The 12,885-nt window shown below is 33.7% G+C and overlaps 1 protein-coding gene across 1 annotated transcript in view; it reads right to left on the bottom strand.

The window, feature by feature from the left end:
• Positions 1-11,449: 11,449 nt before the first annotated feature.
• Smp_173540 (hypothetical protein) overlaps positions 11,450-12,885 on the bottom strand; it is a gene marked incomplete at its 3' end in the record, with an annotated part of 10,506 nt that continues 9,070 nt past the window's right edge. Inside the window, exon 2 of the mRNA XM_018796405.1 lies at positions 11,450-11,568. Coding sequence (XP_018650621.1) covers positions 11,450-11,568 — 119 coding nt within the window. The remainder of the gene's footprint in view (positions 11,569-12,885) is intronic.

Here is a 12,885-nt window from a genome sequence, read left to right as displayed (position 1 = left end):
GGTAAAACTGGCTGACGAGTCCCAAATAGGATGAAACTCTCATCCTGGATTCCATTGCTAGCCACTATTCATTTTTGCTTATTATACACTTAATATTTTATTTGTAAAATATTCACCAATTGTCTTAGACTTTATTGTTCCTTTATTTTCATACGAAACATTCTGTTCTCATTTACTTCTCTTGAATTTTGTCAATCTTCTGTGGCCAGGCATTCCACTTTTTATTGATGCTACATACTACTTATCTTTATCGACATTAGTAGCACACATCACAATACTACTACCACCACTAATAACATTAATAATAATGTTGCTGCAACTACTAAAACTACCAGTGGACTAGGATTATTTTAAGAAGTATTTATAACTACATATACCAGTCGACTGAAAAACTTTTTAAACATGTTTCTTATGAGAGTGGATTTGTTATATAATGTGTTATTGTGATAATGAATGTAATATCAAAGAAAATGATCTTCCCCCCCCCACGTGTAGGACTTAAATACATTTCACTCAGATTCACAGTTGGAAATGTTAACGCAGAGCCATTCTAGTAGTGATTGACCTACTTCACGAAATTAGACATTTTTAAACTAAAAATCAGTTTCATATTTAACTTGTCCTTTAGTATTGATAGAATTCCAAATTTCAAGTTATAATGTTGCCACTATTTGACTTAATCTAAGAGCAACTACTATTGTATCTATGTTAGTTGGTGTATATGTATAATGAGATAAATCTATTCATCCATTCTATCAATCTAATGTTCAGTATTGTTCATAATTTATGAAACTTTAAACTAGAGTCTATATAAACAAAGATGGATAGTGGCTAGCAATGGAATCCAGGACGCACGTTTCATCCTATTTATGACTCATCAGCTGGATGGACTAGAGTCTGATTCAAAATTATCATAAATAAAATAGAGTCTTTTGAAAATATCAAAATTGGTTGGTATGTCAACATCACAATAAAATCAACAGAACTGATCATAATTAACTACTGTTTACTAATTTCTGTCAATGATGATCATCGACCACAGATCACTAATTTTTAATGAAGCTTAAGGGACAGAAATACTTATACTGGTTATTTAAGCTTAATATTAATAGAGAAGAACTCAATTCTACAAATTCATGTTTGAAAAAAATATCGTTAAAATATTTAGACTTAACTGTGCAAAAGAATTCTGAAGATCCGAACTATTTGAGGAACAATTTCACCTTCGATCATCAGTTCAATAAGATATGTATACATGTAATGAACGAGAATACAGGCGGGAACTCCTAGTCTATTACTAAACGCCAAATTATAGAGTTCTTTCATAAATGTTAAAAACTATACATTTAATAATTTATTTTGAAAATCTTCCATCAATTGTCTCAATCGTGATCGTTCCCTCAGTGCTACTACAATTATTCTATGTTCCCGTTCTCTTCGAATCGATCTTCTTAATCCCCTGCTACTAGGCAATCCACCTCTGATTGGTGCTACATGCTACTTGTGTCTGTTAGCATACATAACATACATCAGATATATACTTAGCGGTTACAAACAATAATCAGGAATGCCTGAATAGTTTCATTTGTCCGTTTCAAGCTAACTGTTCTGATTTACTCAATTAAACTTTATTGAAAGCCAATTTTACATGTGTGTGTGTGTGAATGATTGTAATTATACATGTTACTGTGATGAATACATATTAAACAGAAGTCATTGAGTCTGTACTCTATAACTAATTATCATTAGGATCTTTTTCATTCCAGTTTTGTGCAGGACAGACAAATCCAGGTAGTCATATTCAAACACACACACTAATGCACCCATTAGAAGACACAAATGATATTAGTATCTTTCATAGTTGAAATCATGCATCATTTGAAGCCAGACCACCATGGAAAACTTGGAAGCACTAGACGACCGTTTCGTCCTAGGGTAGGACTCCTCAGCAGTGCGCACCCACGATCCCACCTCGCAAGATTCAAACCCAGAACCTACTAGCTTTAATTGACTCATGATTACAACTATGAAAACTATTGAAATCTACACAAAACCCCTTCTGAATATTAGTATATATATATTGCAACTATCAAGATACGTATCAGCAGCCTACAGACAGAAATGTTTTCAGAAAGTGATAGGGAAATAGTCAAATATATAACAATTTGAATGAACAGAGTATTAAGAATGGATAAAAGTTAGGTGGGGGGTTGTAAGAATAAGTTGAACATCCTGTGAAATAAGATTTAAAAAAGAAAACGGTAACAATTGTAACAATATGATCGTTATTTTAAATTCAGTCTACTGGAGGTCAACAATTATCAAATATACCAGCTACAAATGTTTACCAGGACTTCTCGAAACGGACTGCTCCTTAATGAAACAACCCATTTACCTTTGTGTATACACTATATTCACTCCTATCTTGTTTTCAATGAGTTTCGTTTTAGTTAACATCAGTTTAAATAATGATTTGAATGTTTAGAAGCCGTAGAATGAATATGATCTTAAGAAATGGAGCCGATTATGTTTAAGTTCATTATATCTAGACTAATGGCATTGAATCTCATAGGTTGATACATGTAGGATAAATTTGTATATTCTAAAAAGAGACTTCATAAATTCAAATGTAACCTATCTTTGTATTCTGATTAAAACTTTTGTTGAAAGCTTGAGTCAATTGAATCTAGACCGAAAGCTAGGACGAAACGACCGTCCAGTGATTCCAGGTTTTCCATGGTGGTCTAGCTTCAATTCATTCACGCTTTCAACTATGAAAATACTAAATCTCCAGAAAACCACCTTCTGAGAATAATGATAATCATATGCTCACTGGTGACTGACTTCCAGAAGTAAATCTAGAAGTTCTAGTGAGAAGCAGTGACCAGTGGAGTTCAACTAGGTCTGTTGTGAGATATCAACTCACCGAAGACAATTGGTGAACGGTTGCTCATCTTCATGGATTGTTTGGAGTTAGACATTAACACCGTTGGATGCTGGTCAGCTTAGTGGTCCATCGGTTAAGTGCTCTGACGCGAGACTGGTAGGTCCTAGGTTCCAATCTTGTGAGGCAGGATCGTGGATGCGCACTACTTAGGAGTCCAATAACAGGACGAATCGGCCGCCCACTGTTTCCAGGTTCTCCATGGTGGTCTAGCTTCAATTGACTCATGATTTCAACCATCAAAATACTGACATCTCCACACAAACCCCTTCTGATAAAACTTTTGTGTTACATCACTTATTCAATAACTTCTAGTTAATCTTTCCTTATATGAGGGGGAAAACAAAAAACCAAAACAAAATATCAATTTAATCAAAAACTATTAATTTTATTTGTTTTTCATGCTGGTAAACAACAAAAAGATGCTAATCCTATTGTTACTATCATTTCTATATTTGTATTTGCGCCTTTAAAAAAATCAATAATGATATCTTTTATAAATTAACCAATAAGATAATGTCCTTGAACTGGAATAGAATGTTATAATTTGATTGGATAAAAATTTAAAGTAATTTGGAAACATTTGATATTTTTAAAAAAATTGAATTTTGAACGATTATCGTTTTTTCAGAAGGTAATTTTATATAATTGGGATCATGAATCCATTGAAGTTAGACAACTATGGAAAACCTGAACGGCCATTACGTCCTATTGTGGGACACCTCAGTGACAGTGAGCATCCACGATACCGCCTAGCGAGATTTCAACCCAAGACCTATCAGGTTCGCGAGCAAACGCTTAACTTCTAGACCACTTAGGTGGCCGGCATCCAATGGTGTTAATATCTAAATTCAACTAATCCACGAAGTTGAGCAACCATTTCACTAATGTCTTCAATTAGTTGATATCTCACACTACAATTCCAGGAAATACTTCATATGGCCAGTCACTAATAAGCATATGTTGATGAATATCAGAAGGGATTGTTTTGTGGAGATCTTTAGTAACTTTATATAGTTGAAATCATGAGTCCATTGAATATATATAATCATAATGTATATTGTTAAGGTCAAGTGAAACTTTATTATTTCCGGTTTCAATATGAACAAAGAAAAGTTTGTTTGTTTGTATGAACTTGTATGAACAAGTTTTATGAAAAATCTATTATTACCATTGACAACTTATATTTACTATCCACTGCTAGCCACTATCCATCTCTGCTTAGATGTAAACTGTTATATTTACAAATTTGTTTATCATGTATAACTTCATGTATGATGTATAAGTGTATGTGTGTAAAGGGTGTTAAAGTAAAACTTGTTTACCGACTATTGATTAGATCAATAAGTTTTACATAAATAGATATTAGAAAAGTACAAGTTGTTCCTGTAAATAAGTTTTAACCTTTAGTATTGTTTAAATGAAGACATTTTGAATAATAGAATTATTGAGATCCGAGTCTTACAGAGAGTATGCAGGTACAAGCAAATGATAAGTACTAAATCAGAGTGATGTGTATCCGGGATTTCACTGTTCGTTAGTATCTATCTCTGTTTATATTGATCAAGATTTATTCACTCCTACTTTCTACGATGATTAAGTAGTTGGGTTTTATTGCAACAATCAATTTGAGACAATGAATAGTATTTGTAACGTGAATGTGTAAAAATCATATGGACTCAACATTCATTGAAAACATGACTTTTTATTTAATATTATGTTATATTCAATCACTGCTCACTCTTCCCATGTTTGTGTCCATTCATCGGTGTAATGTGTTCTTTAGTCTTCCTATTCTCCTTTGACCTTCAGGATTCCATATGAGAGCATGCATTGTGACGCAGTTGGGTGCATTCCTCAATGTGCGTCCCATCCAATTCCAACGCTTCTTCCTTCACTCAAATCCGGTTTGTTCTCTCCCACAGTAGTTTGTTGCTGTTAGTGTCTGGTCAACGGATCCGAAGTATTTTGTGTAGACAATTGTTAACAAACACTTGTATCTTCTGGATGATAGCTCTCGTAGTTCTCCAAGTTCCCGCCACATACAGTAGAATTGTCTTGACATTTGTATTGAAAATTCTCACCTTAGTGTTGGTTTACAATTGTTTTGAATTCCAGATGTTCCTCAGTTGTAAATATGCTGCTCTTGCTTTGCCGATCCGCACCTTCACATCTGCATCAGGTTCCCCGTGTTCATCAGTGATGCTGCACAGATATGTAAAGGCTTTTACACCCTCCAAAGCTTCTCTATCAAATGTGATTTGACTGGTGTATGTTGGGTTATATCGGAGAATCTCGGAACCTACTGCTACTGTGTAGTGTGATTCAGTGAAGTTCATGTAGCTTTGTGTATGCGTTTGTGTGGGAATATGATACCGCCTATGACCAGTTTATTGAAGGCATATAGGCTTGCAAATCTCTAACCACTTTTGTTCCTTTCTCCCAGTCCATGTCGTCCCATGATGTCTTCATATCCGATGTTGTCCATTAAAATGTTCAAAACTTTTGTTGGGCATTTCTCGACGATTGACTGCAGCCTATAGTAGAATCGGTCTTTAATATCTTCATTGTAATCGTTGGAAGACACATAGCATTGGATGACGTTCATTGTAATACCCTCTTTCTTTGTTTTGAAGGAGGCTTTAATGATCCTTGGTCCATGAGATTCTCATCCTATAAGTTCATTTTGTGCTTGTTTGGATAGCATCAGTGCGACGCCCTGTGTTTATGTGGCATTTTCATTTTCATGTCCGGAGTATATCAGAAGCTCCCTTGTAGTTAGTCTTTGTTGTCCAACCTGCGTCCAATGTGTTTCACTGATTCCAAGCAACTCCAAGTTGTATTTTTCTATTTCTGCAGCCATTTGGATGACTCTTTCGGTTTCCCACACTGTACGAACATTCTATGTACCTAAATTAATGGTCGCTCTGGTTGTCAGAAAGGGCATCAGCCTCATGACTTCCTAAGGAACTCAGGTTCCACCATGAGGCATCATAACTCTTTCAAATGAACACCTTCTGACTCCTAGGACAGAGTTTAAATAGTTTGAATTAATTTTTCAGGTTAGCATTATTTTAGCGAGTTAGTTTTGTACGGGAAGGGGTCACTAACCCCATGCACAAACCTTCTTCTTTATCTGGGTTCGGGACCGGTAGTAGCCCCATAGGCCTAATAAACCTTAATCACTATTCAATGTTATCAATAGATTAATTTCTCATTTCCAACATGGTTCAAACCCGTTAGTCATCGCATATCATCAGAAAATTTTCTTCTTATATTGGATAAACTCTACAGACTTCTTATTCAGTTTCCGACTACTTTATTAATGGAAATACACCAAATTTCTGCCTAAACTATTCATTCTAAATATGGGGTTAACAAGAGTTTTATTAAAATTTTAATCATTACTTCAAAGTAGTACTAGACCAGCATTCTCCAATCCACTCTCTCCTGGGCATTCTTTTCTAGTTCAATCCAATGTTTGTTCATTCTTCTTATATTTGTCTTTATTTCTCGGTGTAATGTGTTTTTTTGTCTTCCTCTTGAAGGCCGAAGGAGAAGAGGAAGATCAAAAAACACATTACACCGAGAAATAGAGACAAATATGAGAAGAATGAACAAACATTGGATTGAACTACAGAAGAATGCCCAGAATAGAGTGGGTTGGAGAATGCTGGACGGCGGTCTATGCTCCATTGAGAGTAACAGGCGTAAGTAAGTAAGTAAATAAGTACTAGACTAATATTAATTACTAACACGACAGTGATAGTTTAATTTCCTCCAGATAAACAAACACCGATTGATATCGTCTTGACAATCATTAAATAACAGGGTGTATTCTTATTCCAAACTAATTTCAGCTTAAATTTTCAACATTACTCTACTCCTCCTCCCCCCCCCCAAAAAAAAATCACCTTAATCAATAATGTAACATAAATGGGTGTGACTGTAAATTTAAAAAATTACATTATCAATAGTACAAGTACTTATTGTTTACATTTTTATTATTATGATTGTTGACATTTTATATTAATTTATTGAAATAAAATCAATTATCACCATAACATTATTATTATTATTATTAGTAATCAATTTATAGTTGCTATGTCTACTAATCAATCGATTTATGTATCCAAGTCGTAAATAATGTTTATTATATTTTACAAAAAGGTGTATATGTATATATGTACAATGAGTGTAACATATTCAATAAACAATTAATATTATATAAGGATTAATTAACCTTATTGTTTTTATTTTAATTTATTTTAATCAATTAATTGAATTAATTGTTTGTTTTTTTTGTAAATTCACTTGTTGTCATACGAAAAAAAAACAAAAATAAAAAAGTGAAAACAAAAACAAAAAAAAATTTTTTTAAACTCAATCCAAACAATACTAAGTAAATTTAAACTTCACCCCCTATTGCACAAGTAAGTGACTATCAGGAATCAGTAGATGAGTGGATAACGCCAATGGTGTTTGAAGTGAAAGGTATTGAGTACGAATCTCAGAGTGAACATCAACTCTGAGATACAGGTACATCTAACTGATGAGTTCCAAATAAAATGATTTCTGGATTTCATTGCTAGCTACTATCTATCTTTGCTTACAATGCTTGTAAATTATGATTATATCGAGATAATAAGCACAGGATGCACATATGGCAACAAAGGGACCGATCAATCGCAGGCCTAAACAATATCAAGTGAATTTAATATTATTTACTTTCTTGTCATGAAAGTGTTTATATCAGTAAAGGATATGATAAGTACACACACACACACACACACTTTCTCTCCCTCTCTCTCTCTCTCTCAATATTTTTGTATAGTATGATTCATTTAATGAAAATAAGAAGAAAATAACAAAATGACCTTGTCATGAAGATAAAAATAAACCTTCATAAGCTTGTATAAACAAGTAAAATTGGGACATAGGTTGGTATTCTGAATAAGATTAAGGTGTACGTATATCATCAATGATTTAGTTGTTTGATTGAAAAATTCCAATTTTTCATTGATTAAAAAAAATTATTGATTATTTATTATACAAAGTTGAAATCATGAGTCAATCGAAGGTAGACCAACCAAGGAAAACCTGGACAGCCGTTTCATTCTATTGTGTGACTCCTTAGCAGTGCGTATTCACAATCCAGCTTCACGAGATTCCAACCCAAGACTTATCAGTCTCGTGCCAGATCACTCAACCGATAGACCACTTATCTGGCCGGAATCCTATGGTGTTAATATCTAACTTCAGCTAATCCACGAAGTTGACCAACCATTTTACCAATTGTCTTCAGTGAGTTACTATCTCACAACAGACCTGGTTGAACTCCACTGGTTACTACTTCTCACTAGAACTCCTGGATTTACTTCTGGAAGTCAGTCACTAGTGAGCATATGTTGATGAATATCAGAAGGGTTTGTTTTTTTATGGAGATTTTAGTAATTTTAATAGTGGAGATCTTGAGTCAGTTGACAATGATACAGCTTCAATTGACTGATGATTTCAACTATATATAAAAGATTATTCATTAGTTGACTGATTTCAAGAAATTTAAACAAAACTGTATAAAATACCTAATTCATATCATTTATGATTAAAATAAGAATATCCATTAAAAAAAAGAAAAAGATGTTAACACCGTTAGATGCTTTCACGAGCGTGACTAAAGGTCCTCGGCTCGAATCCCACGAGGATGATAGTGGATGTGCATTGGTGAGACGTTTCCATAATAGGACGAAATGGTCGTCTAGGGTTTCCAGGTTTTTAATAGGGGTCTAACATCAAACGATTGATAATCTCAGTCAAAAATGAAGCATGGTAAGCAGAGATGGATAATGGCTAGCAATGGAATTCAAGATCCACGTTTCGTCCTATTCAGGAGCCGTCAGCTATATGTATCTGTATTTGAGAATTGATGTTGACTCTGGAACTCGAACCTAGTAGTGTTCACTTCATACTCAATAGCTAAGTGGATTATGCTAAAGGGTTTGAAGTGAACGGTACTGTGTTTAAATTCCAGAGTGAACATCAACTCTGAGATGTAGGTACATTCAGATGACAAATTTTTAAATAAAACAAAACGCGTGTCCTGGATTTCACTCCTAACCACTATCCATTTTTGCCTATAATGCTTATGACTTCAGGCAATATCAAAGCAGTTCATACAGGATACACATATATCAACAAGAAACTGATCAATTGTAATCCTAACACATTAATGAGAAGATTCAAATTAACAAAATCAACTGAATTTAAATTGTGATAATTTACCAAATCAATAACATTGTCTAAAAGAATTTTCTATGAAAAATAAATTTTCCAATCTTATTCTTTGTTTCACTTCTTTTTTTTTTCCATTGGTGTTTCAATGTAACAGTTGTATAATTGAAATTATTCTTGTGCATATCTTACATATAGAAAGAAAATTAGATATAACTTAGTTTCTATGGGTTCACACTTGTTTAACTATTTATACACACCACATTTCATATAGTCTAGTCAATAAAATTACTTTTACAGACAACACTTTATATGGATACATATAATCTATGAATTGAGACACATATGTATATGTATATTTATTCAAAAACCAAAATAAAAAAGGATAGGAAAACAACCAAGCAACCAAGCAACCAAGCAACAATAAAAGAAAATGAAGGTATTATTGATTGAATATTTTAATCAATAGTTGATATGACGTTTTATTCTTAAATGTAAATTAAAGGAAAAGAAGTACATGTTACCATGACATTCAAATATTGTTTAAACCTTTTGATAAGATTAAAATTTAAATATATATTGAAATAGAAATAGATAATATACAATTACAAAAGCAAAGATGGATAGTAGTTAGCAATGGAATCTACTTTGACACATGTTTCGTCCTATTTAGGACTCGTCAGCTGGATGTAACTGCATATCAGAGTTGATGTTCACTCTGAGATTCGAACCTAGTACATTTGGCTTCAAACAACATTGGCGTTATTCACTTAGCTATTGAGTCCTGATAGCTACTTGTTTGTGCAATGAGTGAAGTTTTAAATTCACTTGATATTGTTTGTTTGAATCTTCCCATTAATTTTTAGGATTGCAATTGATCAGTCTCTTATTGGCCATACTTAGAAGTCTTGGACGCCCGTTTCGTCTTTTTGTGGGACTCCTAAGCAGTTTAGAGTGTAGGCGCTCGTGCGTGAGACTGATGGGTCCTGAGTTGGAATCTTTCGAGACGGAATCGTGGAATCGTCAGCTGGATGTAACTGCATATCAGAGTTGATGTTCACTCTGGGACTCGAATCCAGTACCTTTCGCTTCTAAACGTTATCGCGTTATCCACTCACTTACTGAGCTCTGATAGCGACTTGTTTGGGCGATGGGGTCAATAAGAGACTGATCAGTTGCAGTCTAAAATATCAATGGTAAGATACAAACAAACAATACTAAGTGAATCAACATATTTGTTTTTAGACTTTTTCAAACGTTCAAATAGATGGAATTGAATAGATTTTGGGGAAGTTGATAGTGTTTACGGAATCGAACCTAAGATGATCAAATATCTTGATTAGTTAACAGAGAAATCAGTTATCAAATGGAATTTTTCACAAACCACCTAGTTTAATAACAATTTAGTTAGGGTTTAACTTATAGTCACTCTGGTGCTCGAACCCAGTACCGTTCGCGTCAAACACCATCGGCATTATCCACTTATCTACTGAGTTTGAAGTAAACAGTCCTCAATTCGAGTCCCAGTGTGAACATCAACTCTAAGATGCAGGTACATCCACCTTACGTGTCCCGAATAGAACGAAACACGCATACTGGATTCCATTGCTTGCCACTATACATCTTTACTTATAACATCATAATTAAATCTAAGCCAAAAAACTTTATACAAACATCTTTAAAATTAGGATTAAAAATAGAGCATTTGAATATTTTTAAAAAGAAACTTTCATCATTACCACGAATTGGTATTAAATTGTGAGACTTTGACAGCTAATTTACAAGTGTATATACTAGACTCCATTATGAGATTTCCTCAATAACAAACGTACTTTGCGAGCTCCTTACATATAGATTACTGAATTGTCATAAAGTGATTGACATTACAAACTTTAGTTAATATATATGATATGGCGCGATGATTAATTCATGTCATCAGTACTGATTGACTTACTTGTAACAACGAGTGAGCTACATCGGTTACCGTTTTTCATCATAACTGTTTATTGAAGTTGATCAGTCGTGAGAATATGAAATAATATTTTTAGTGATCTCTGATCTTCAATAGTTGTCTAAAGAAATTCAATCCGGGATGCAATATTATTAGAGATTATCAAGTTCTAACTTACTGGTCAGTGAATGTGAGATCAAAGAAAGATACAATGAGTACGAATTTGATTTCATAGAGGGTCATAAAGAAATTATTTATATACTTTACCACATCTAAGAGGTAATATAGTGGTAGTCTCATAGAATTAACAGCATGAATCTAAGTCAAGCTTCTATTATATCCCAATTGTCGTCGTCACCTCCACAAGATAAATAATCTTGTTCATTACAATAAAATTGACAGAGAAACTCTCTTATTGTCTTTTTACTATCGTAGAATACGTCTGTTATTGAATAAATTTCATAATAAAGTCAAGTACATACACTTGTAAATTAACTGAAAATTAATGTATTCCTTCCCTACCCATGAGACTGATAGGTTCTGGGTTTGAATCTCGCTTGCGAGGCTGGATCGTGGATGCGTACTGCTGAGGAGTCTCACAATAGGAAGAAACAACCGTCCAGTGCTTCCAGTTTTTCCATGGTTGTCTAGCTTCAATTGACTTATGATTTTAACCATATAAAATACTAAAAACTCCACAAAAATAAACCCCTACTGATCACAATATGTGTGTTAAAACATTCTGAAAGATCTATGTGTAAAGACAATATATGATCATGATCCAAGATCAAGTTAAGTAGAATTCTTAATCATTTCACTTGGTGTATATTCAGTAAATAAATTTTTTAAAAAAATGTTTTCAGTCTTATAGTATAGCTGATACTATCCATTTATTTTTCCTATAAAATTAACGGTAACATTAAACTATACTGCCGACCTTTGAATGAATCTTAAATGACCTTCAGAAATATTAGCCAATCAGAAGACAGTTAGTATACAGTGAAATATATAACACAAAAAAACTCAAAAATTAGAGGGGATATTGTTCTTTTACATGAGTCAAAAACTTCTTAAGGTCAGATATAGGTTCAGAAGTTCTAAAATCATAGTGCATACGATACGGGAACACATCCATATGGCTCCATAGTAGTCGACCTCTGAAACCATGATAAGGTCTCAAAAATTCTTTTAGACTCGACCACATAGCTTCAATAATGTTAGTATATTGGTATGGTTTACGGGTTAGGGTTAGAGTTAAGGTTTAGGTGTAGGGTGAGACTATAAGTTATGGACAATCTTTGAACGACGCTAGAGTGACTCTGAGAGTGTCAAATAATAACTAAGACCAAATGAGGGTTATAAACCTGTGTAAAGAATTCAAATTATGATTTACAGTTCATGATTAAAGCTAGGAATTATACTTAGGGTTTTCATCACGAACTGACATCAGCTATAATGCCAAAACTCTATTTATCCAAATGGATAATTGAATTTCGCACCAAAATCTTATGATCACTTCTATTGTAGACGCTAAATTATCACGTCTTCCCTGAAATCCGCTGTAAACCGACCGTACGTAAGCATCAGGTACCGAACATAGTGCCGTGACCTTGAAAACCCGCTAAAGCTTCTGATTGGCTCGGCAGTATAGTTCAATCCTACCGAATTAACAATACAAAGAATAAGTATTCTTATATAGTTAAGATCATGAGTCAGTTGAAGCTAGACAACCATGGAAAACCTGGAAGCACTGAACTGC

Source organism: Schistosoma mansoni, chromosome 2 (assembly GCF_000237925.1).
Source record: "Schistosoma mansoni strain Puerto Rico chromosome 2, complete genome".
Lineage (NCBI taxonomy): Eukaryota > Metazoa > Platyhelminthes > Trematoda > Strigeidida > Schistosomatidae > Schistosoma > Schistosoma mansoni.
This window is presented reverse-complemented; position numbering and strand designations above follow the sequence as displayed.